The 23,881-nt window shown below is 43.6% G+C and overlaps 1 protein-coding gene across 3 annotated transcripts in view; it reads right to left on the reverse strand.

Annotated features, from left to right (window-relative positions):
* The window catches only part of LOC126995376 (sodium/glucose cotransporter 5-like), a 102,095-nt gene that overhangs the window by 7,122 nt on the left and 71,092 nt on the right, over window positions 1-23,881 (reverse strand). For 2 of the 3 annotated variants that reach the window (XM_050854882.1, XM_050854881.1), the window contains exons 4-12: window positions 20,116-20,280; window positions 18,051-18,249; window positions 17,288-17,508; window positions 12,808-13,051; window positions 12,459-12,687; window positions 8,433-8,547; window positions 8,192-8,282; window positions 7,821-7,963; window positions 3,978-4,128 (exon numbers count right to left, since the gene is read on the reverse strand). In XM_050854882.1, the coding sequence (XP_050710839.1) occupies window positions 3,978-4,128; window positions 7,821-7,963; window positions 8,192-8,282; window positions 8,433-8,547; window positions 12,459-12,687; window positions 12,808-13,051; window positions 17,288-17,508; window positions 18,051-18,249; window positions 20,116-20,280 (1,558 nt within the window). The remainder of the gene's footprint in view (window positions 1-3,977; window positions 4,129-7,820; window positions 7,964-8,191; window positions 8,283-8,432; window positions 8,548-12,458; window positions 12,688-12,807; window positions 13,052-17,287; window positions 17,509-18,050; window positions 18,250-20,115; window positions 20,281-23,881) is intronic. The other variant, XR_007750221.1, reaches the window with a different exon arrangement.

Consider the following 23,881-nt stretch of genomic DNA (forward strand, 5'->3'; position numbering starts at 1 on the left):
ACAGATCAACATTGTTTATGATCGATGACACTTTGCGTACGAGGAACAATGGCGTAAAACTCAAATGTAAACAAGTAAATTCAGACTGCACCTAATTTTTCTTCACCAACGTTGTAGTGCGAGAATCGAATAAGCTCCCACCTTCAGTGGTCCAGTGTCACACGATTGACTCCTTTAAAAACAAGCTCAACTTAATATTAACTAGAGTTGAAATGCAGTGTTTTGGAGCCTTCTGATTAAGTAGAATCACTTAGGTTTCAGGACAGACCACCTAATCTGGACCATGGGGTCTGTGTGGTCTGATTTTCTATGTAAATCTATGTAAATCTCTCCAAATGAGTTGCTTTTGTACGATAAAGCTTGGGAGACTCTTTGTAGTCACTTGAAACAAGTTCTTTTGCCTGGTCTTCAAAAAAATCAAATGAATCAAAAATGTTTTCAAGATGGTTTACCAGAGAGTTTAGAAGTTTCACCACAGTACATATTTTAATATCAGGTTCTTGAAGTGCCTTGCTGACAATGTTAGTTTTAGTTAAGACATTAAAATCTATTCTTTGTCAAGGGGTACCACTTATTTCTATGTCTGTAAACTGTTTGTGCTACTCCAGTTTTCACTGATAAAGACATTGCTTTTGTAAAGGGATACTGTGACTGGAAAAATGCAGATGTTAGAATCTGAGCTCATGAGACAAGTAAAGTCTGAATATATGCAAACTTGTTGAAAAACAAACAAGTTTGCGGATTTACTCAGAGCTTGTGGAACAACAGGAAATGGACCGTGACTACTGGTTCAAAGTTTTGACTAGAATAGTTGCTGTAATCCAATTTCTAGCTGAACGTGGACTGGCTTTTCGTGGAGATTCGGAAATTTTAGGATCGTCCAACAATGGCAACTATTTAGGCTGTTTGGAGCTCATTGCACAGTTTGACGATTTCCTAGCAGAACATATTCGTATTCATGGGAACCCAGGGCGAGGGCATGTATCTTATCTGTCTTCAACAATTTGTGATGAATTCATCAAACTGCTGGCTGAGCAGATGAAATGTGAAATTGTAGAGCATGTAAAATCAGTGAAATACTTTGGATTGAGTGTTGACTCAACACCTGATTTAGCTCATCTAGACCAACTAACCTTGATTTTACGCTATACTTTATCCAATGGCTCTGTTGTTGAACATTTCATTGGCTTCCTACTCATTGAAAATCATGGAGCGGAGCATCTATTTTACACAGTTATGCTAAAAAGCCTTGGTTTAATCATGCTTGTTCTCGTGCTGTCAATGATAGAGAGGCAGCTCACAAAAGGTACCAGAGCCTTCAAACTAATGCTAATTATGAACTTTACATTTCTGCCCGAAATCGTGCCAAATCTATTCTCCGACTAACCAAAAATTCTTTCATTAATAGAAAATGTCAAACCCTTGCTTTTTCTAATACTTACAGAGACTTCTGGCACCTAGCCAAAAATATCTCCTCCAATTTCACTTCTTCATCTTTCCCTCCTCTCCATAACCCTGACGGCAGCAACGCCGTCTCATCTATCTCTAAGGCTGAACTCTTCTCTCAAACTTTCTGTAAAAACTCCACTCTGGATGATTCTGCATGGGAATATTCCTACTACTCATCCCCCCTCGGACTCCTTTATGCCTGTTATAAAAATTCTTAAGAATGATATTTTTTTATGCCCTCTCTAGCCTCAACTCTCATAAGGCTTATGGACCTGATGGAGTGCCTCCTATTATCCTTAAAAACTGTGCTGACACCCTGCCTGGTCAAACTCTTTCGCCTCTGCCTTTTCAACATCTACCTTTCCTTCCTGCTGGAAGTATGCCATCATACAGCCAGTGCCTAAGAAGGGTGACTGTTCCAATCCCTCAAACTACTGCCCTATAGCTTTACTTTCCTGTCTATCTAAAGCTTTTGAATCAAACCTTAACAGGAAGATTCAAAAGCACCTTTCCACTTCTGACCTATCTGATCGCCAGTATGGGTTCCGCAAGGGGCGATCTTCTTGCTCTCTTAACTGACTCTTGGTCATCCTCTTTAAACTGTTTCGGTGAAACTTTCTCAGTTGTGCTAGATATATTGAAAGTTTTCGATAGAATCTGGCACAACTCTTTGCTTTCTAAACTGCCCTCTTTCAGATTCTGTCCTTCTCTCTGTTCCTTTATCTCCAGTTACCTTTCCGGCCGTTTTATCTCTGCTGTGGTAGACGGTCACTGTTCTTCCCCTAAACCTATCAACAGTGGTGTTCCACTGGTCTATGTCTTATCACTCACTCTCTTCCCGTTATTCATCAATGATCTTTCCATAACAAACTGTCCTATCCACTCATACGTTGACGACTCCACTTTGCATTATTTAACTTCTTTCAGAAGACCCTCTCAACAGGAATTACAAGACTCCAGACTGGAGGCTGCAGAATGCCCAACCTCAGACCTTGCTATCATTTCCAATTGGGGTAAAAGGAACCTTGTATCCTTCAATGCCTCAAAAACCCAATTTCTCCACCTATCAACTCGACACAATCTTCCAAACGCTTATCCCCTGTTCTTCAACAACATTCCACTGTCATCTTCTTCAACACTAAACATCCTCGGTCTATCCTTAACTCAAAGTCTTAACTGGAAACTTCACATGTCTTCTCTCACTAAATCAGCTTCCTCGAGGTTGGGCGTTCTGTATCGTCTCCGCCAGTTCTTCTTCCCCACACAGTTGCTATCCATATACAGGGGTCTTGTCCGCCCTCGTATGGAGTATGCATCTCACGTGTGGGGGGGCTCCACTTACACAGCTCGCTTGGATAGAGTGGAGTCTATAAGGCTCTTCGTCTCATCAGCTCTCCTCCCTTACAGATAGCCTTTTACCTCTTAAATTCTGCCGCCATGTTGCCTCTCATTCTGTCTTCTATTGATATTATCATGCTGACTACTCTTCTGAACTTGCTAACTGCATGGCTCCCCCCCTCCCGCGGCCTCGCCGCACACGACTTTCTACTCAAGCTCATCCCTTTACTGTGTAAATCTCTTACGCAAGAGTTAACCAGCATCTTAACTCTTTCATCCCTTATGCAGGTAGGCTCTGGAACAATCTTCCTTCATCAGTATTTCCTCCTGCCTATGACTTGAACTTGTTCAAGAGGAGGGTATCAGGACACCTCTCCTCCCGAAATGGACCTATCTTTTGGCCACTCCTCTGAATGCTTTTTATAGGAGCAGTGAATAGAGTTTTTTTCATTATTTATTTCCTTTTTTTGCCCTTGAGCTGTTTCCTCTGCTGTAAAAATAAAAAGAAAAAAAAAAAAAAAAAAAATATATATATATATATATATATATATATATATATATATATATATATATATATATATATATATATATATATATATATATATATATATATATATATATCAACACAGTTCAACAACCATTAAACTCCACAAGAAAAGAGAAAAAATAAGGAAGGCATTAAACAAAGTTAAACAATATTTATAAAATTATTCACAGCCTGCTTCAAGTATTTGAGAAAATCGAGTGAGATGAGGGTGAGTCAGAATCTGCTGTCAATAGGCACACAAATAGGGATATGAAGAAAAGTGTTATTATATCATTGAGAGACAGGCAGCAGTATCAGGTTAAGAGACTCTAATACATACATGTTGGAAATATCTTAATGCTATTTCTAAAAAGTAATGGACTTGGTCAGGCCATATCATGAGTAGAATGGATAATAGATGGACTACGAGAAAAAAATGACAATCCAGAAACTTTAGAAGTCAGGGTAGGCAGATTAAATTACTACATTTCAGGCATAAGATAGAGTGCAGCAGCATCAGGCAGAGGTGTAGGATGTTGGGAAAGGCCATTGTCTTGCAGCAGACTAGTAATGGTTGATGATGATGAAGATAATGATGATGATGATGATGATGCATGTGCAAGAAATGTGAATAATATAACCTCACAAAACTCAACCTTCATACCTGTGGGGCCTTGCCTGCTGCTCGGTGCCTGCTGCGAGAGGCTCTCTGGGTCAGTACCAGGCTGCTGCTTATCGCCGCCTGAGGTAGTGGGCGGTCTCTTTGCTTGTCTTACTCTCGGGTCTCGTCTATTCCAGAACGTCAGTCGGTACAGCTGTTGAAGGAAGCCCCACAGTCACACAGATGAAACACACACACACACACACACACACACATATATATATATATATATATATATATATATATATATATATTTATATATATATATATATATATATATATATATATATATATATATATATATATATATATATATATATATATATATATATATATATATATATATATATATATATATATATATATATATATATATATATATATATATATATATATATATATATATATATATATATATATATATATATATATATATATATATATATATATATATATATATATATATATATATATATATATATATATATATATATATATATATATATATATATATATATATATATTTTTACAGCAAAGGAGACAGCTCAAGGGCACAAAAGTAAACATTAATAAAAAAAAGCCGCTACTACTGCTCCTAAAAAGAATCCAAGAGGTGGCGAAAGATAAGTCAGTTTCGGGAGAGGTGTCCTGATACCCTCCTCTTGAAAGAGTTCAAGTCGTAGGCAGGAGGAAATACAGTTGAAGGAAGATTGTTCCAGAGTTTACGAGCGTGAGGGATGAAAGAGTGAAGATGCTGGTTAACTCTTGCATAAGGGGTTTGGACAGTATAGGGATGAGCATGAGTAGAAAGTCGAGTGCAGCGGGTTCGCTTGATGGGGGGAGGCATGCAGTTAGCAAGTTCAGAAGAGCAGTCAGCGTGGAAATATCGATAGAAGATAGAAAGAGAGGCAACATTGCGGCGGAATTTAAGAGGTAGAAGACTATCAGTATGAAGAGGAGAGCTGATGAGACGAAGAGCCTTTGCCTCCACTCTGTCCAGAAGAGCTGTGTGAGGGACCCCCCACATGAGATGCATACTCCATACGAGGGCGGACAAGGCCCCTGTATATGGACAGCAACTGTGCAGGGGAGAAGAACTGGCGGAGACGGTACAGAACGCCCAGCCTCGAGGAAGCTGATTTAGTAAGAGATGAGATATGAAGTTTCTAGTTGAGATTTTGAGTTAAGGATAGACCGAGGATGTTTAGTGTTGAGGAAGGTGATAGCTGGGTGTTGTCAAAGAATAGGGGATAGTTGTTTGGAAGATTGTGTCGAGTGGATAGGTGGAGAAACTGTGTTTTGAGGCATTGAAGGACACCAGGTTCTTCTTGCCCCAATCGGAAATAATAGTAAGGTCTGAGGCTTAGCGTTCTGCAGCCTCCAGCCTTGAGTCGTTAAGTTCCTGAAGGGTGGGTCTTCTATTAAAAGAAGTTGAATAATGCAGAGTGGAATCATCGGCGTAGGAATGGATAGGACAGTTCGTTTTGGAAAGAAGATCATCAATGAACAACAGAAAATGAGTGGGAGATAGGACAGAACCCTGTGGGACACCACTGTGAATAGATTTATGGGAAGAACAGTGACCGTCTACCACGGCAGAAATAGAACGGTCAGAAAGGAAACTGGAGATAAAGGTACAGAGAGAAGGATAGAAACCGTAGGAGGGTAGTTTAGAAAGCAAAGATTTGTGCCAGACCCTATCAAAAGCTTTTGATATGTCCAGCGCAATAGCAAAAGTTTCACCGAAACGGCTAAGAGAGGATGACCAAGAGTCAGTTAAGAAGGCTATGAGATCACCAGTAGAACGCCCCTTGCGGAACCCATACTGGCGATCAGATAGAAGGTCAGAAGTGGAAAGGTGCTTTTGAATCTTACGGTTAAGGATTGATTCAAAAGCTTTAGATAGACAAGAAAGTAAAGCAATAGGACGGTATTTTGATTGATTGGAGCGGTCACCCTTCTTAGGTACAGGCTGTGTGAAGGCATACTTCCAGCAAGAAGGAAAGGTAGATGTTGACAGGCAGAGGCGAAAGAGTTTGACCAGGCAGGGTGACAGCATGGAGGCACAGTTTTTAAGGACAATAGGAGGCACTCCATCAGGTCCATAAGCCTTCTGAGGATTGAGGCCAGAGAGGGCATAGAAAACATCATTTTGAAGAATCTTTATAACAGGCATAAAGGAGTCAGAGGGGGATGAGTAGGAGGAATATGCCCAGAATCGTCCAGAGTGGAGTTTTTAGAAAAAGTTTGAGAGAAGAGTTCAGCCTTAGAGATAGATGAGACGGCAGTGTTGCCGTCAGGACTGAGGAGTGGACGGAAAGATGAAGAAATGAAGTTGGAGATGTTTTTGGCTAGATACCAGAAGTCACGGGAAGAGTTAGAGAAAGCAAGGTTTTGACATTTTCTATTAATGAAAGAATTTTTGGTTAGTCGGAGAATAGATTTGGCACGATTTCGGGCAGAAATGTAAAGTTCATAATTAGCATTAGTTTGAAGGCTCTGGTATCTTTTGTGAGCTACCTCTCTATCATTGACAGCACGAGAACAAGCGTGATTAAACCAAGGCTTTTTAGCGTGAGGAGTAGAGAAAGAACGAGGAATGTATGCCTCCATTCCAGAGACAATCACCTCTGTGATGCGCTGAGCACAAACAGAGGGGTCTCTATCCTGGAAGCAATAATCATTCCACGGAAATCGGAAGTACATCCTCAGGTCGTCCCACCGAGCTGAAGCAAAATGCCAAGCATCGCCTCTTCGGTGGGTCCAGAGGATGTACAGGAGCGATAGGACAGGATGCAGAAATAAGATTGAGATCGGAGGAGCCCAACGGAGAGAACAGTTTGACAGAATAAGCAGAAGGGTTTGAGGTAAGGAAGAGGTCTAGAATGTTGGGCCGATCTCCAAGACGGTCAGGAATACGTGTAGGGTGCTGGACCAACTGCTCTAGGTCGTTGAGGATAGCAAAGTTGTAGGCTTGTTCACCAGGATGGTCAGTGAAAGAGGATGAAAGCCAAAGCTGGTGGTGAACATTGAAATCTCCTAGGATGGAGATTTCAGCGAAGGGAGAGTGGGTCAAGATGTGCTCCACTTTAGAATTCAAATAGTCAAAGAATTTTACATAGTTGGTAGAGTTAGGTGAGAGATAAACAGCACAGATGTATTTAGTAATAGAATGACAGTGAAGTCTTAACCAGATGGTGGAAAATTCAGAAGAGTCAAGGTCGTGGGCACGAGAGCAAGTGATGTCGTTGGATAAAGAGAGGATCTGTCTTTAGAGAGCATGCTGAACTACTCTCCGGTGTTGGTGAGACAATAGGGAAACGGTTAGTGAGGACATGGGAAGGGTCTTTGGAGGGCTTCAGCTCCCTTCTCACCTCACATATATACCACACCGGGAGTGGCGCGCGCCCGGTCGGTAGGTGTCTTCCGACCTACCTACCTACATATATATATATATATATATATATATATATATATATATATATATATATATATATATATATATATATATATGTATCTATATATATATATATATATATATATATATATATATATATATATATATATATATATATATATATATATATATATATATATATATATATATATATATATATATATATATATATATATATATATATATATATATATATATATATATATATATATATATATATATATATATATATATATATATATATATATATATATATATATATATATATATATATATATATATATATATATATATATTTAATGATCTAAGTCAATATCAGTGATCTTTTTCACTATATTCCAACATGAAGAAATGAAATGACACTAAGAAATTTCATAGGAGACTCATACCCTCTCGGGAGGTATTGGCTCCGTGACGAGGGAAACACTGAAGCAAACTGCCACCGTCACCACAAAGCACAGGAGAGAAAAATGTAGGTAGTGAACCTGCCCAACTGCCTTCTTGATAAACTCTGGCCGCAGGTCTGGTTTTCCTGTAAACATCAATGCATCAGTCGCTGACGTCATGTACAGAACTACAGAGACTTCACGGTATGATGCATGATACCTATCCATCGCATGAAACGAACCTTCCCTTGTTATGTAATGGAATTATTCATACAAAAATAGCATAATCCCTACAGCTGAAAACAAGGACATTAATTATAACAATTGAAAATATACAAACTGGAATTTACGGAAATGAAGCGGAGTTCACCTACCTGATCCGCAGGGCGGGACGGTGAAGTAAAACTCTGCAATGAAACGCACGATCCCCATGAACAGCCCCGTCACCAGGCCCCAGAAGGCGCCCTGCAACCATCATATGCATCAGCACCGTGTCACTACCTACAATTTTTAATTCTTTGATGATGACCATTATCAGAAACATTCCGCAAAAATATTCACATCAAGTTCACCAGTTCTTGCATCATTTACTACACCCCACCCCCCCTCTCCAACCTTCTCAGTGATTCTTGGGCAGAAGAGGCCGAGGACGTAGATGGCACAGATGGGGGAACAAAGTATGCTGACGATGGTGTTTATATAGTCGAAGAGTTGGGAGTTTCCTGAGTTTCTGCAGAGATAAGCTGTAATAAGATGAGGAGGAACAAGGAGCGATCAAATCAAGTGTACTTATTCTCAAACGTTTTTCTTCCCCTATAACGACTTTTTTCAGTGGACTGTTTCATCCTGAAAGTTACTTCCCATACACCCCCTCCTCCATTTTCCGATAGTTATAGAATTGCTGCTTCTACTACTACTACTACTACCACTACTACTACTACTACTACTACTACTACTACTACTACTACTACTTCTACTACTACTACTACTACTACTACTACTACTACCAGAGCTGGGATTCTGTAGAAAAAATCTACCACCGGTATCGGTAGTCGGTAGCGAGCCGCGTCCAATCGGTATCGGTAGATCGGTAGATTTTTCAGAAATCTACCGATCGGTATAGATTCGGTATCGGTAGATTAAAAAACTCTATAATTATATAATAAAAAATGCTTTTAAAGGCCCATAACACACTTTTTAAGTTATTTCTCTCTTATTTCGGTTAACTTAAGAATAGAAGTAAATTAGAGTCTTTTAATACCTTTTTTAAGTTCAAAAATACATAACTTATTTAATAAATGAATTTCTCCCTCAAAAAATAAACATCAAACTGAAAAAAAGTTAAATTTAAACAAACTAGACAATACAGCATTATTTATTAACTTTCACAAAATAAATTTCTTCCCAACACAAAAAAAAATTACAACTGAAGCAGTCTTGAGCCTCCTACTCCAGGTCGGTGTCGGCGCCCTTCTTGAGGTCCTCCTTGAGGAATGTCTTGAACTGCTCGCTGTTGCCCTTCAACATCACCAACTGCTCAAAGTTGTTGGCAGTCAGGGAGGACCTCTTGGGGCGGAGGATGTTGCCGGCGGCTTACGTGACTAGCCTCACTCTGCCGCGTCCCTCTTACAGGGTTCACACACTCCTACACACGGGCCCCGCTGCGCCACATACTCACTCAACACACAGCATATCCTAACCTCTGGTTCGTAACAATATGATTAAATAGTTCACTGACTTGATCAAAACTTTTTTAATGTAAAATAAAGTTTAAAAAAGGAAAATCACTTGAAAAGTTAAAAGCACAAAACGATTAAGTGCTGCTGCCGCGGCGGGTGGACTTAAAAACACTGCCACTTAAAACACTAGGCGATGAGGCTGAGCACGTTGTCGAGAGCGTAGGAGCTAGAGCGTAGGTGTAGGCTACTCGCGTCGGCAGGCCAAACAAGAGTGGGGCTCCCGCCAAAACTTTTGGCGGGAGCGAGAATCTGCTAGGTCGTGGCTGCCTCTGATTGGCTGAGAACGCCCAGAACGGCCGGTGATTGGCTAAGCGTGATGACGTCAAAGTAATACCTGGAATTTCCTGCTAACTGCTTCCCATAGATGCGCTCGAACGTGTTGAAACTTGTCCGTTTCATTTTGCCGGGGTCGTCTTCTCTTAAGTCTTAACAAAAAAGTCCCGCGCTCGCTTTTTCAATCTACCGATACCGATTGACTGCCAATCATGCGATCGGTAGCGGTATTCGGTAGTTTCTTCAAAATACCGAATGATCGGTATCGGTAGCAGTAATCTACCGCCGGTAGTACCGATCCCAAATGTCAATCGGTAGTCCCAGCTCTGACTACTACTAATGCTACTACTATTATTATTACTACTACTACTACTACTACCACGGTGACTACCATTACCTATACTACTGCTATTAAAGCTATTCCTGTTACCACAGCTACAATTAAGTGTTGCAGCTACGGATGCATTTACTACCCCATTACTTATATTGAAAGCAATCTACTTATAGCATCTATGTGTGGGTATACTCCTCATGCAAAAAAGCCTTGGTTTAATCACGCTTGTTCTCGTGCTGTCAATGATAGAGAGGTAGCTCACAAAAGGTACCAGAGCCTTCAAACTAATGCTAATTATGAACTTTACATTTCTGCCCGAAATCGTGCCAAATCTATTCTCCGACTAACCAAAAATTCTTTCATTAATAGAAAATGTCAAAACCTTGCTTTCTCTAACTCTTCCCGTGACTTCTGGCATCTAGCCAAAAACATCTCCTCCAACTTCACTTCTTCATCTTTCCCTCCACTCCTCAGTCCTGACGGCAACACTGCCGTCTCATCTATCTCTAAGGCTGAACTCTTCTCTCAAACTTTTTCTAAAAACTCCACTCTGGACGATTCTGGGCATATTCCTCCTACTCATCCCCCCTCTGACTCCTTTATGCCTGTTATAAAGATTCTTCAAAATGATGTTTTCTATGCCCTCTCTGGCCTCAATCCTCAGAAGGCTTATGGACCTGATGGAGTGCCTCCTATTGTCCTTTTATACTGTGCGTCCGTGCTGTCACCCTGACTGTTAAAACTCTTTCGGCTCTGACTGTCAACTTCTACCTTTCCTTCTTGCTGGAAGTATGCCTTCATACAGCCTGTACCTAAGAAGGGTGACCGCTCAATCCCTCAAACTCCCGTCCGAGCGCGTTACTTTCTCGTCTATCTAACGCTTTTGATTCCCTCCGTAACCGGCAGAGTCAACAGCACCTTTCCACTTCTGACCTTCTATCTGATCGCCACTATGGGTTCTGCAAGGGCGTTCTACTGGTGATCTCCTAGCCTTCTTAACTGACTCTTGGTCATCCTCTCTTAGCCGTTTCGGTGAAACTTTTGCTATTGCGCTGGACATATCAAAAGCTTTTGATAGGGTCTGGCACAAATCTTTGCTTTCTAAACTACCCTCCTACGGTTTCTATCCTTCTCTCTGTACCTTTATCTCCAGTTTCCTTTCTGACCGTTCTATGTCTGCCGTGGTAGACGGTCACTGTTCTTCCTAAATCTATTAACAGTGGTGTCCCACAGGGTTCTGTCCTATCTCCCACTCTTTTCTGTTGTTCATTGATGATCTTCTTTCCAAAACGAACTGTCCTATCCATTCCTACGCCGATGATTCCACTCTGCATTATTCAACTTCTTTTAATAGAAGACCCACCCTTCAGGAACTTAACGACTCAAGGCTGGAGACTGCAGAACGCTTAGCCTCAGACCTTACTATTATTTCCGATTGGGGCAAGAAGAACCTGGTGTCCTTCAACGCCTCAAAAACACAGTTTCTCCACCTATCCACTCGACACAATCTTCCAAACAACTATCCCTGATTCTTTGACAACACCCAGCTATCACCTTCCTCAACACTAAACATTCTCGGTCTATCCTTAACTCAAAATCTCAACTGGAAACTTCATATCTCATCTCTTACTAAATCAGCTTCCTCGAGGCTGGGCGTTCTGTACCGTCTCCGCCAGTTCTTCTCCCCTGCACAGTTGCTGTCCATATACAGTGGCCTTGTCCGCCCTCGTATGGAGTATGCATCTCATGTGGGGGCTCCACTCACACAGCTCTTCTGGACAGAGTGAGGCTAAGGCTCTTCGTCTCATCAGCTCTCCTCCTCATACTGATAGTCTTCTACCTCTTAAATTCTGCCGCAATGTTGCCTCTCTTTCTATCTTCTATCGATATTTCCACGCTGACTGCTCTTCTGAACTTGCTAACTGCATGCCTCCCCCCCTCCCGCGGCCCCGCTGCACTCGACTTTCTACTCATGCTCATCCCTATACTGTCCAAACCCCTTATGCAAGAGTTAACCAGCATCTTCACTCTTTCATCCCTCACGCTGGTAAACTCTGGAACAATCTTCCTTCATCTGTATTTCCTCCTGCCTACGACTTAAACTCTTTCAAGAGGAGGGTATCAGGACACCTCTCCTCCCGAAACTGACCTATCTTTCGGCCACCTCTTTGGGTTCTTTTTAGGAGCAGTGAGTAGCGGGCTTTTTTTTTCATTAATGTTTGCTTTTTGTGTGCCCTTGAACTGTCTCCTTTGCTGTAAAAAAAAAAAAAAAAAAAGAGGTCCAGCATTACGTACTGAATGACAGGGATCCAGACGACGGACGCAGCCACCAGCAGAACCACGGACACGCGCCCCACCATGATCATCTCCTGCTCGGAGGGCGAGCCGCGGATCCACGCCGGGCCGCCTGTTCGTACCAGGTGCCAAATGTCGACGCTAACGATGGTGGAGGCCGAATTGAAGACGGAAGTAAGAGAAGACATAAGGGCTGCCATCATTACTGCCAACATCATTCCTTTTAATCCTGTAAAGATGGCATTCGTCCGTAGGCAATGACTGGCATTATTATATATGATCAATGTAATCACAACAGCATGAGTATCAGCAGCAACAGTGTATAAGGAAAGTCAGCAGCTGTACCTACCTGTTGGCAGAACATTAAGCACCAGCTCCACGTAGGCGGAGTTGGTACAGCCCCTCTCGCTGCCACAGACAGCCAGGCACTGGTCAGGACTAGCGCAGGCCACGCGGTCAGGGTAAAGGATTCTCGCAGCCATTCCCGGAAACACCATAACCCAGAGAGGCAGAAATTTGAGGTAGGCAGCCATGATGGTGCCACCCTTGGCATGCAGCATACTCCTACTGGCCAGCGTCCTCTGCACTATTACCTGTGACCATAAAAATTATAAGCAGGTGAGGCTGGCAAACGCCTTAGCAATAACTGCATGCCTGTACTATAATTCCTCATCGACAGAAATTTCGTGCACGAGGCAAACTAATAAGTCTGACTTTGAACAAGAGTTAACCGTCGAATATGCATGTGGGTATGGAGAAACCCCGTGACCTAAAAAAAATCATCCTAGTCTCCCCTGGGACTTTATAGCACAACAAAACCTTGAACATAAAGCTCTACCTGTTGTTCGCAATGCGGCATTTTTATTTTTCAACTAGTGTCTGAGTATGCACTTTCTCCTCATGGAGCAGTACTCATTTTTTCGCTAAATTGGGGCTCGAAATGGTGTGCTATTTAAGTCAAGCACTCTCTTTCTGATGTTTTTGCATTATTTTTGTCCAATAGATTCAGTTTTATGAACAGATATGGAAGCAGATGTCGACTCACACATCTTGGTGTCTAGCGTTACATCTTCATCCTCCTCCTCAAAAGGTTTTCTCAAGCTCAGCAATACTTCCATCAAGTCTTTGACATGGCGCTGAAATCGGCGTTGAGAGGCATTTCTTTCCTCTTGATGAGGCAGATCTAATCACCATTATTGTCTACACAATAAAACCTGTGCACAGGCACGAAAGTCCCCAGTGTAGGTTGAAAAGTACAGACACCACTGCAGGAAAATGCTCCAACATGGCATCCATCTTTGATATTCCCCGCATCATAATTATTCAGATCTATATTATTCTGACTCCAAATGGGTCATCACACATTACCAGATTAAATTAGCAACAAAAATAATAATTGCAAACATCAGCTTTTTTACTGAAAAAAAATATATATATATATATATATATATATATATATATATATATATATATATATATATATATATATTAATGAAAAAATCGATAGAACACATTTTGAAAAATGGGCACATTTTTTTTTTTTTATGTGGCCACGACACTCAGATCAAGAATGTTTTACAAACCTAAATTTTCAAAATGGTAACAAGAATGAAACTTAAATCAATTTTAAAGGACCGAGTGCCAGGGAAACACAGCATAAGTGTGTGTGTATGTAGTGTGTGTGTGTGTATGTGTGTGTGTATGTAGCAATGACCCCTACAAATGGACACACGCTCTCGCGGTGACTCCTCAGAAAATGTGGCGCGGCAGCGCAGACTCATGTTTTCGTTCGTCCTGTCTCCTGTGCCAGTCAAACTTTGTCCCTGTTGTCCGTGTCACGTCCGTGTCTTGTGTGCCTTCAATGTTAACTTCTCTTGTTACTCGTTTATCTTCCACTGTCTGTCCTCGTCCTGCTACAGTTATCTTTTACATATTGTTCTACATTCACACCGACACATAAATGTTATCTACACTAAACAACATTCACATACACGCACATACACTTTAACAACGTCTCGTTTGTGTTGTGTTTGTCTTAATGACCTGTGATATTTTTATCAATAAGTAACCCTGACGGATATTGCCTTTCTCTATCCGTGAACCAATTAGCGCTTAGAACACTCACTACCGCCAACATGTGTGTGTGTGTGTGTGTGTGTGTGTGTGTGTGTGTGTGTGTGTGTGTGCAATTCACCAATGCCTTGATCACAAATTGGATTCGAAATCACCAGCAAGTACCCTCCCAACAAGAGCAAGCTTATTATATTCGATCTTTGGGTACTACCAGGACCTTCCCACACCACACACCCCATGCCTCTTGCTCAGGGGGTGAACAGCAGCTACTCCTTGCCAGCGGAAAAATCCCGGCCTGAATGGAACCTCCTCCTGTCAGTAGGGGTGGGCAGGTACCGGTACCAGTACCGGTACTAACGGTACCAGCTAAACGGTACGGTACCGGTACCAGATTGCTCGGTACCGGTACCAGTTGCTCGAATTTATTTATTGGATTTATTGATAATTCTTCATGTCCGTTTTTTTTTAGGTTGCTAATAAATATTGTTATTGTTATTAGACTATGATCGAGTACATCCATAATAACTATACATGCTATTTTTTTATCGAAAAAATAAATATTCACTTCATTCAGAGAGAGAGAGAGAGAGAGAGAGATCACCACTTAGTAAGTGGATATCTCGGTGATATGGGTAGTGGGTACTCGATCATAGTCTAATAACAATAACAATATTTATTAGCAACCTAAAAAAGAAAAAGAATCGGACATGAAGAATTATCCAGTAACTCCAATAAATAAATAAAATAATAAAATAATGAAAAAGGGAGCTGTGATGGAAACGAAAAGCAGGACAAAATGGTGGGAGCTTGGGGAGACGGTCAGCGGGGCAGTGACTCAGCGTCTACACACAGGGCCCATACCGCGTGATACCACATGGAGGCGGGCGGGCGAGCGCCGAGCGTCACTAAAGCTGCTCCCACACTGGGGTTGGTAACGCGCGTCATGAGTCGGACTTTCGAGGGAAGGAAACTCCCAAAAACGAGGCGACCGTCTGTCAGACGTCAGTGGACGTTGTGGTTTTCCTTCCCTCGGGGTAATACAGGGAATCCCTTTATCCCTCTCTTCTCTCCCTGTCCCCGGTATAAAAGAGAGCGCAGAGCGATGAAGTGGCCCATAACCCACCCTCATTTCAACCTACAGGTAAGCAGCTTTCCGTTGCCCAGTGATTTAACGCCCTCCAACACCCATCCCAGTGAAGCATTCCTCCCCTTCTCCCCCGTGCCTCATCCCCCCTGTCCCCGGCTTACCATACTGATTAATATCTTAGCGAGTAGTACCTTTTGCCACAAGCCGCCCTCGATCATTTCAACCTGCTGGTGACGACCCGGCGACACAATCGTCTCGTCCACACACACACACACACACACTCGCACACACCACCCAAACTCCCTCCTACCCCAATTAATGTTCAACATGTAATCGTTCTCTCGTAGCTCTTGTGAGCGAACCGTAGGTCCTCCAAGGTCATGTCGTGTAGATTGTAAGTTCTAGGGCAATCTAGGCTATTAACATGCAGTGTTTCTCTCGTATCCCCTTGTGAGCGGACCGTTGGCCCTCTGAGGTTATGCCGTATAGATTGTAAACTCCTCTAGGCCATCTTCACTGTATGGAAACAACTGAGCGCGGGACTCGCCAGTCCCGCCAAATGCCCCTCGGCTAGGTTCTCGGTGAGTCCCGCGTAGCTCCGCCCATTTTACCATATATGGGAGTTGAGGCGATCGAGTAGCGTGATGACGCGCTTGAAAAGTCCTAGTGTGGGAGCAGCTTTAGATCCAAATGGTATCGGTACTAGCTAGCGGCAATGCGCAGTGCCAAGTGATCATTAAGCTTCCCGGAACCCAAGTGATCATGATGCTTCGCGGTACCAGTACCGATACCAGTTATCGGTACCGGCGAGTGATCATTAAGCTTCCCAGAACCCAAGTGATCATGATGCTTCGCGGTACCAGTACCAGTACCCGCCTCCATGTGGTATCACGCGGTATGGGCCCTGTGTGTAGACGCTGAGTCACTGCCCCGCTGACCGTCTCCCCAAGCTCCCACCATTTTGTCCTGCTTTCCGTTTCCATCACAGCTCCCGTTTCCATTACTTTATTATTTGATTTATTTATTGGAGTTACTGGATAATTCTTCATTTCCGATTCTTTTTCTTTTTTAGGTTGCTAATAAATATTGTTATTGTTATTAGACTATGATCGAGTACATCCATAATAACTATACATGCTATTTTTTTTCGAAAAAATAAATATTCACTTCATTCAGAGAGAGAGAGAGAGAGAGAGAGAGAGAGAGAGAGAGAGAGAGAGAGAGAGAGATAAATTTACATAGATTTACATATAAAATTAGACCACACAGACCCCATGGTACAGACTAGGTGGTCTGTCCTAAACCTAAGTGATTTTACATTAATCAGAAGGCTCCTAAACGTTGCATTTCTACTCTAGTTGATATTAAGTTGAAGGAAGAGAGAGAGAGAGTTTTCTTTACAGGAAATTTGTTTGGGAATTTCATCAGAATTCATTAAGAAAAAAAAACTCCTTTGGGTACCGGTACCGGTACCGGTACTAACGGTACTTGAGTTTTCGGTACCGGTACTACCGGTACTCAAATTAACGGTACTTGCCCATCCCTACCTGTCAGGCTGCGAAGCCTGGCAGCGCAGAGTTTTAACCCCTGAGCTACGGACGGTGTGTGTGTGTGTGTGTGTGTGTGTGTGTGTGTGTGTGTGTGTGTGTGTATATGGAGAGACACTTACCTGGTCGGTGCACCAGTACCACACTTGCAAGATGGCCATGCCGAAGACCATGCCCAGCCATGGGTAGTCCATGTTTTCAGGGTCTATGGGTCGCAGCAAATTCATGTAATAACGGGATGTTTTACCGCAGGGTTGCTGGCGGTCGTCCAGGGCCTGTACGCTGGCTTGGGCGTAAGGGAAACTCTCCACCATGTTGCTATAGCCACCCACCGCATGGAAGGCTGCGGGAGACAGACCATAAGGAACCAGACCTACCATTTTTGTCGTGTCAACGTTCTTATTATTATCATGTTACTGTGCTGGATACTTTGGCACGTCACCTGCATACCTGAGCTGGAACTTCCTTAGGCAAGATCTGCCAGAATTGGTTGTGGGGATGATTTCTACATCAACAATTAACATTCCTCTGCGTTTGGTTTTGTGCGCGTGTGAATGTGAATGTGTGTGTGTGTGTGTGTGTGTGTGTGTGTGTGTGTGTGTGTGTGTGTGTGTGTGTGTGTGTGTGTGTGTGTGTGTGTGTGTGTGTGTGTATTTGAAGTCAAGTCATCCGTCAAGCAATCATAATTCAATTTAGTGATGTGATGCCAGTGATGGACTGACATTTGGTTCACAGCATGGATGGTTCACAGTGATATTTTTTCATAGAAAATTACTGTCAAGCATTATTCAATGATATATGGTCATCAACGCTCCCTTCCCCATCATGAAGCCATAATGAGGCAAGCTATGGGGAAGTCGTGGCACGAGAGCGACAGTAACATACTCATGGCGGAGAGGATGAGGGCGCCGATCACCATGAGGAAGGTCTGCAGCGTGTCGGTGTACACGACGGTGGTGAGGCCCCCGGCGATTGCAAAGATGGCGGCCACGGTGAGCAGAACTGCCACACTAACGTACAGCGACGCCTGGGAGGTGTGGTTCATGGCCTGCTGGATGAAGAGCGCTCCCGCATACAGGTCGGCCTGCGGCAGGGAGGGTTTAATTTTCTTTTATTATACACTTTATCAATTGTTTCTATTAATACTGTTCTCACAGTACTGTTGACATTTAACCCGCAAACTGCTGTACGCCTTCTGGGCGGCTGAGCGGTAAGCTGCTGTAAGCCTTCTGGAAGCAGGCTTTTCAAACAGGCGCCAAAAAGTTTCCGCCGCGGCTTCAGATACTGCCAGAAAAACATTTTTGTGATAGAAAAATCTAAGAAATATGCAGGATACAACACATTTCGAGCTACAGATATGTGTATTGTAATATTTATGACACGTTTATGTAACTTAGATATCATTTATTGAAGGTCAATCTCTCGCTGATATAGCCACACTAGGCGACGCACTCAGAATCTCAGTCCCGCAGCTTACGGGTTAAAGGCACCTACCTAAACGTCTATTTAATAGTTAATTTAAAACTAATTTCTCCACACAAAATACTTTACTATTTACCTTTTAGAATTTTTGCCTTTCAATCAAATTTATACACAGTTTTCATTCAGTCACTAAGAGCCGCTTTCACAGGCACTTTTGTTTGTTCTGATCGTTACCAATGAGCGGCGATCGCCGCTACCAACAGGAAATCCGCTTTCACAGTCATCTTTTGCGGTGGTGTTTGTTTGCATCAGTACCAGAGATTGGAACCTCTGGTAACGGAGCTCTGGTAGCCGCGGGGGCTCCCCAATGGAGCTTACCAATGACATTAATTAGTAAATAGTACAAATTCTTGCTCTCAAGAGGTTATATTATTTCTTTAAATGGATGTAAAAAAATACTTCACAATACAGCAACACGTTGCACGGCTTCAATGGTAATATGAGAAAAAAAATAGAAGACTTTGAATGACATGAATTCACTTCACCTGCTGACCAGTAAACGTCCTGCTGGGAATTTCAATTTGATTGCTTGATTGTTTATTGTTGCAAAATACACAATAAAGGAGAATGGAGGACTTTAATATTTGTCACCGTTATTAACCTGTTATGCCTTCTAGGCCAAACTCATATTATTCTAGATAGATAAGCCTCATATGTATGCATGGGGATACATATAACGAAATCAGTTCTGTTATGTAAAAATGTGAAGTCTTCTAAATAAGTGTGAATAATGAACAAATGTAATGAATATATATAAGTGAAGAGTCTGTCTTGCTGACATCTGCCAAATAATATAACTTTAATACTTGTCACCATTATGAAATAAATTTTCACCTATTATCCCCAGGAAATATTAGACTATCAGCAGATTTGAGCGGTGTATTACTGCGAGACACTCCACATTTTTTTCATCATATCTATTCTTCAGTTATTCTTTATATTTAGTCCTCAAGTTTACTTTTTGTACGTTTATTTTTCACATTTATCATTCATAATCCTCCGCTCACCTAATGTAATGATATTTCCCGCCGCTTCGGCATACCAACACTGCCGAATCATGCGCCTTCGTCTTGTCATGACCGTAACCACGCTGGTAGTCGCCGATACTACGAAAACAGAGACTGTGAAAGCAGATCGAGGCGATGATAATGGCTGCTACTGCAAGATGGTAGGGCCTTTGGTTACGATGCGCATCAGACGACTATGAAAGCAGCCCTTAGTCCTTGACCCACTTGTGAGCTCTTCAAACACCACAACGCAGAGGCACCAACAGACAAGGTATGCACCTGCCGCCACCTGGCCATCTACGTGCAACTATATATAGGTATACTTTATGCACCAGAAATGACTAGACTCAACAAGACATGGTGTTCATTAATTCAAAAAACGGCGCCAAAAAAAAAAAAAAAAAAAGAATTAGCCTTTTTAATATATAGGAAATATATCATCTAGCATCTACTGTACGCACAGCAATTTTGGTGAAGATGTAGAGGGAGAGGGAGATGCACGTCAGGAGGACTCTGATGCGATGACCTCCGTACCTCATCCTTAAGTACTCCGGCATCGTGTACACTCCGGCACTCATGTACACAGGCACGAACACCCACCCCAGTGTCAGCAGCCCGTAAATTGCCTGCAGGAGAAAGTTTACTTTATTGAGTCCCATAGTGGTTGGTTCGTTCTTGTCTTGTCTTGGTAAGGTTGAAACTCCTACTCCGGAAAATTCACCGCTATGATCGCTATGTACAAGGCCCAGCGAGGCGGGAAACTTTCTTTAGATGCTTTGTCTTATTACTGACTTTTGTACACATAAAAAAGACTAATAACCTAGATAAGAGTGCAATGCCGTATCTGATAAGTCAGAACAAAAAATATTGAGTCTTTCAGAGCGGTGTTCTAGATAAAGACGTGAAGCAAGAAGTAAATACGGCCTACGGTAACATTTTTTGGAGTGTTGATAAGAGAGACTGATAAGCAAGATTCCTGTGCTTCACCAAATCTGACCTTTTTATAATCAAATAAACTAAATATTAAAGAAAATATCCCAAATTCTGTTTTGTAAATAAAAAGCTGAGGCAAGGAAAGGACACACTGTCAATAAATCTATCTTAAGACCTCCAGATCCTTTAAGACTCTTAAAATAAATTAGAGCAAACGAGTTCCTTATGGAAAAGTGGAAACATATAGAGAATCAATCAATCAATCAATCAGTGGGGGCATACGCTGGGGGGCGCGTCGCCTCGCCCACCCCACAACGCCCCCGGTCCCTCCGGGCGAGTCTCCATGCAGGCCCCCTTCCCAACCCGAGAACCTCCCGGCAGGATCTATCGACTTGCTCAACCCACGAACTCCGTGGGCGTCCCCTTGGCCTCCTCCACTCAGGGTTGTCTCTTACAGAGACAACCCGATGAGCAGGATCAGCTTCCGGAAAACATGCCACGTGCCCGTATAGCCGGAGTTGGCGTTGACGGACTATGGAGGTAATATATGTCGAATCAGTCTCACGGAGTAGTCGCCGGTTTGACACAAAGTCATTCCAGCGATATCCCATGATTCTGCGTAGACACCCATTACCAAAGGCATCAATCCGCCTCTCCAAGTCCCCATTTAGTGTCGAGTAAGACAGGGAGCACAAGGGACTTGAAGATCCGAATCTTTGTCCTTCTGCACAGGTATCGACAACGCCATATACTTGTGATGAGCGAGTCCATAACACCGTGGGCCAGACCAATCCGTGGTAAGACTTCCTGGCCAGACTCACTGTTGTTATGAACTACGCTACCAAGATACGTGAAACTTTCTGAGGTCTCAACGTCCTCGCCACACACATGAACAGACTGTACTGTTTCATCTAGCAAGCCTCCAAACATCTGTACCTTGGTCTTGGCCCAGGAGTCCCTGAAGTCCCAAGGGCTTCGCCTCCTCATGCAGTGCCTTGAGAGCCACCACCAAAACCTCCAGCGACTCCGCCAGGATTACTGAATCATCAGCAAAAACAAGGTCAGTGACCCTGGAATTGCCAATGGATGCTCCGCAATGACTCTGGTCCACAACTCTGCCCAGTCCATACAAGTGTTGAAAAACGATGGGGCAAGGACACAGCCCTGCCTCACTCCCGCATTCACGGGAAAGAAGCTGGACAGCCCCCCCCCCACACACACACACACTTCACAGCACTCTCTGTCCTAGAATACAGACCAGTCAGCAAACCAATAGTCCTCGCAGGAATAATACGGAGTCGCAGAAGATCCCAGAGTGCCTCACGATGCACTGAATCAAACGCCTTCTTGAGATCGACATAGGCTGCAAGCATCCCCTGTCGAAACTCATGTCAGCTCTCCACCAGTACGCGAAGCTACGGTCAGTTGTTGACTTGCCAGGCGTGAACCCAGACTGTTCAGGTCTCTGCAGCTTCAGCAGCTGGCTGCGAATTCGCATCAGCAGATAGATGGGCAAGCACCTTGCCTGGCTCACTGAGCAGTGTAATACCACGGTAGGTGTTGCAGTCCTGGCGGTCCCCTTTCCCTTTCCAGATAGGGACGACCAATACCCTCTTTCAGTCAGGAGGAATAGTACCGGACTGCCATACGGCAGTCAAGACCACATGCAACCCTCGCATCATGGCCTCACCTCCAGCTTTGAGCAGCTCTGCACTGATGTTACAGGTGCCAGGTCCCTTCCCAGTCTTCAACTTGGCCACAGCCTCTCTGACCTCACCCAGAGAGGGTGGTCTTTTGTCTACCTGAAACCAAGCAATTGGAAGCTGCCGATGTGGAGGGTCCGCCATGTACAGCTGCTCAAAGTACTCAGCCCAACGAGCCATCTGCCCATCCATGTCAGACACTAGGCAGCCGTCAGCTGTTCAGATAGCGCTCACCTGAGAGGAAGACTTGGAGCGGAGCTTCTTCAGGGCTCGGTAAACAGGTCGGAGGTCATTCGCATTTAAATGGCCCTCGACTTCCTCACCGAGACCCCTGACATACCTCTCCTTGTCTCTCCTTAGGAGAGCTCTAGTCTTACGTGACAGAGCCCTGTATTGGTCCCGGTTCCCAGCAAGTCTGGCAGCGCGACTCTCCTCAATATTCTCCAGTGTCTCCACCGAGGCAAAGCCACTCCTAGATCTTGGGCGCTCTCCAATGCACTCCTTGGCAGCTTGCAGAGTCTCACGTTTGAAGGTATCACACAGTTCTACAGGGTCCTCCAGGGTACTGAGCACATCGAACCGATTTGTGACTGTCACTGCATACTCCTGGGCACATGCCAGGTCCTTCAGCCTCTCGAGATGGAACACAGTAGTGTTGCATCTCGAGATTCTTCTTGGCCTGACATGAAGCTTGAGTGTTGCAACAACAAGCCTATGGTCAGTTGCAAAGAACTCAGCACTCCGTAAAACCTGCAGTTCTGAAGGATCCTCCAACGAGCACTTACGAGAATGTGGTCGATCTCTGGTATCAGGAACCCGCAATTCTCAACCTTCTGGACTTTGCAATATTCAGGAGGAGAAAGCTGTTGATGTTCCTGGTACCAGAACCATGGGGACCAACACATAGCTCGTAGCCAACCCTGTCAGTGCCAGTAGTAGCACTGAAGTCGCCCAGGACAATGAGTGTGTCCCGGGGAGGGCACTGGTCTAATACGGAGTCGAGTTTGGCGAAGTACATCTCCTTCTTTTCAGTTTCACGCACCTCAGTAGGAGCGTACACTGCGACAAGAGACATGAGGCCCAGTGTGTGCCTCAGCCTCACCTGCATTATAAGCTCATCAACCGGAGTAACCTCATCCACAAATGGCAGCAGTTGGCTGGAGATGCCCATAGCTACCTACCCCCTTGAAACGGAAACCATTGCCCATGCCGGACCAGTAGAAGGTGTACCCCCCTCATTGATCTCGCCACTGAAAGGCATCCTCGTCTCAGAGAGTCCCATTATGTTCACCTTCAGCCTCCTGAGCTCATTTGATAGGAAGGGCAATTCATCATCGTCCGAGAGGCTCCGGAAGTTCCAGAAGGCCACACGCAGAGCCCTCCAAAGGTTAATCCCGGGCCTGGTTCTGCAGGCCTTTGCACCGCCCCGGCCACCCCCAAAATAAAAAGAGGGGCTAGGGGGACCTTCCTCCTTCGAGGTGCAGGGGTCCCTAACCCCCAACCAACCCAGATCAGGGGCTGGCCTGACTGCTCGCCATAGGGCAGGGACGCAGGACCCCCGGGGGGGATTAATCCCCCGGTTATTCAAAGA

This window comes from Eriocheir sinensis, chromosome 8 (assembly GCF_024679095.1).
Source record: "Eriocheir sinensis breed Jianghai 21 chromosome 8, ASM2467909v1, whole genome shotgun sequence".
Taxonomy (NCBI): Eukaryota; Metazoa; Arthropoda; class Malacostraca; order Decapoda; family Varunidae; genus Eriocheir; species Eriocheir sinensis.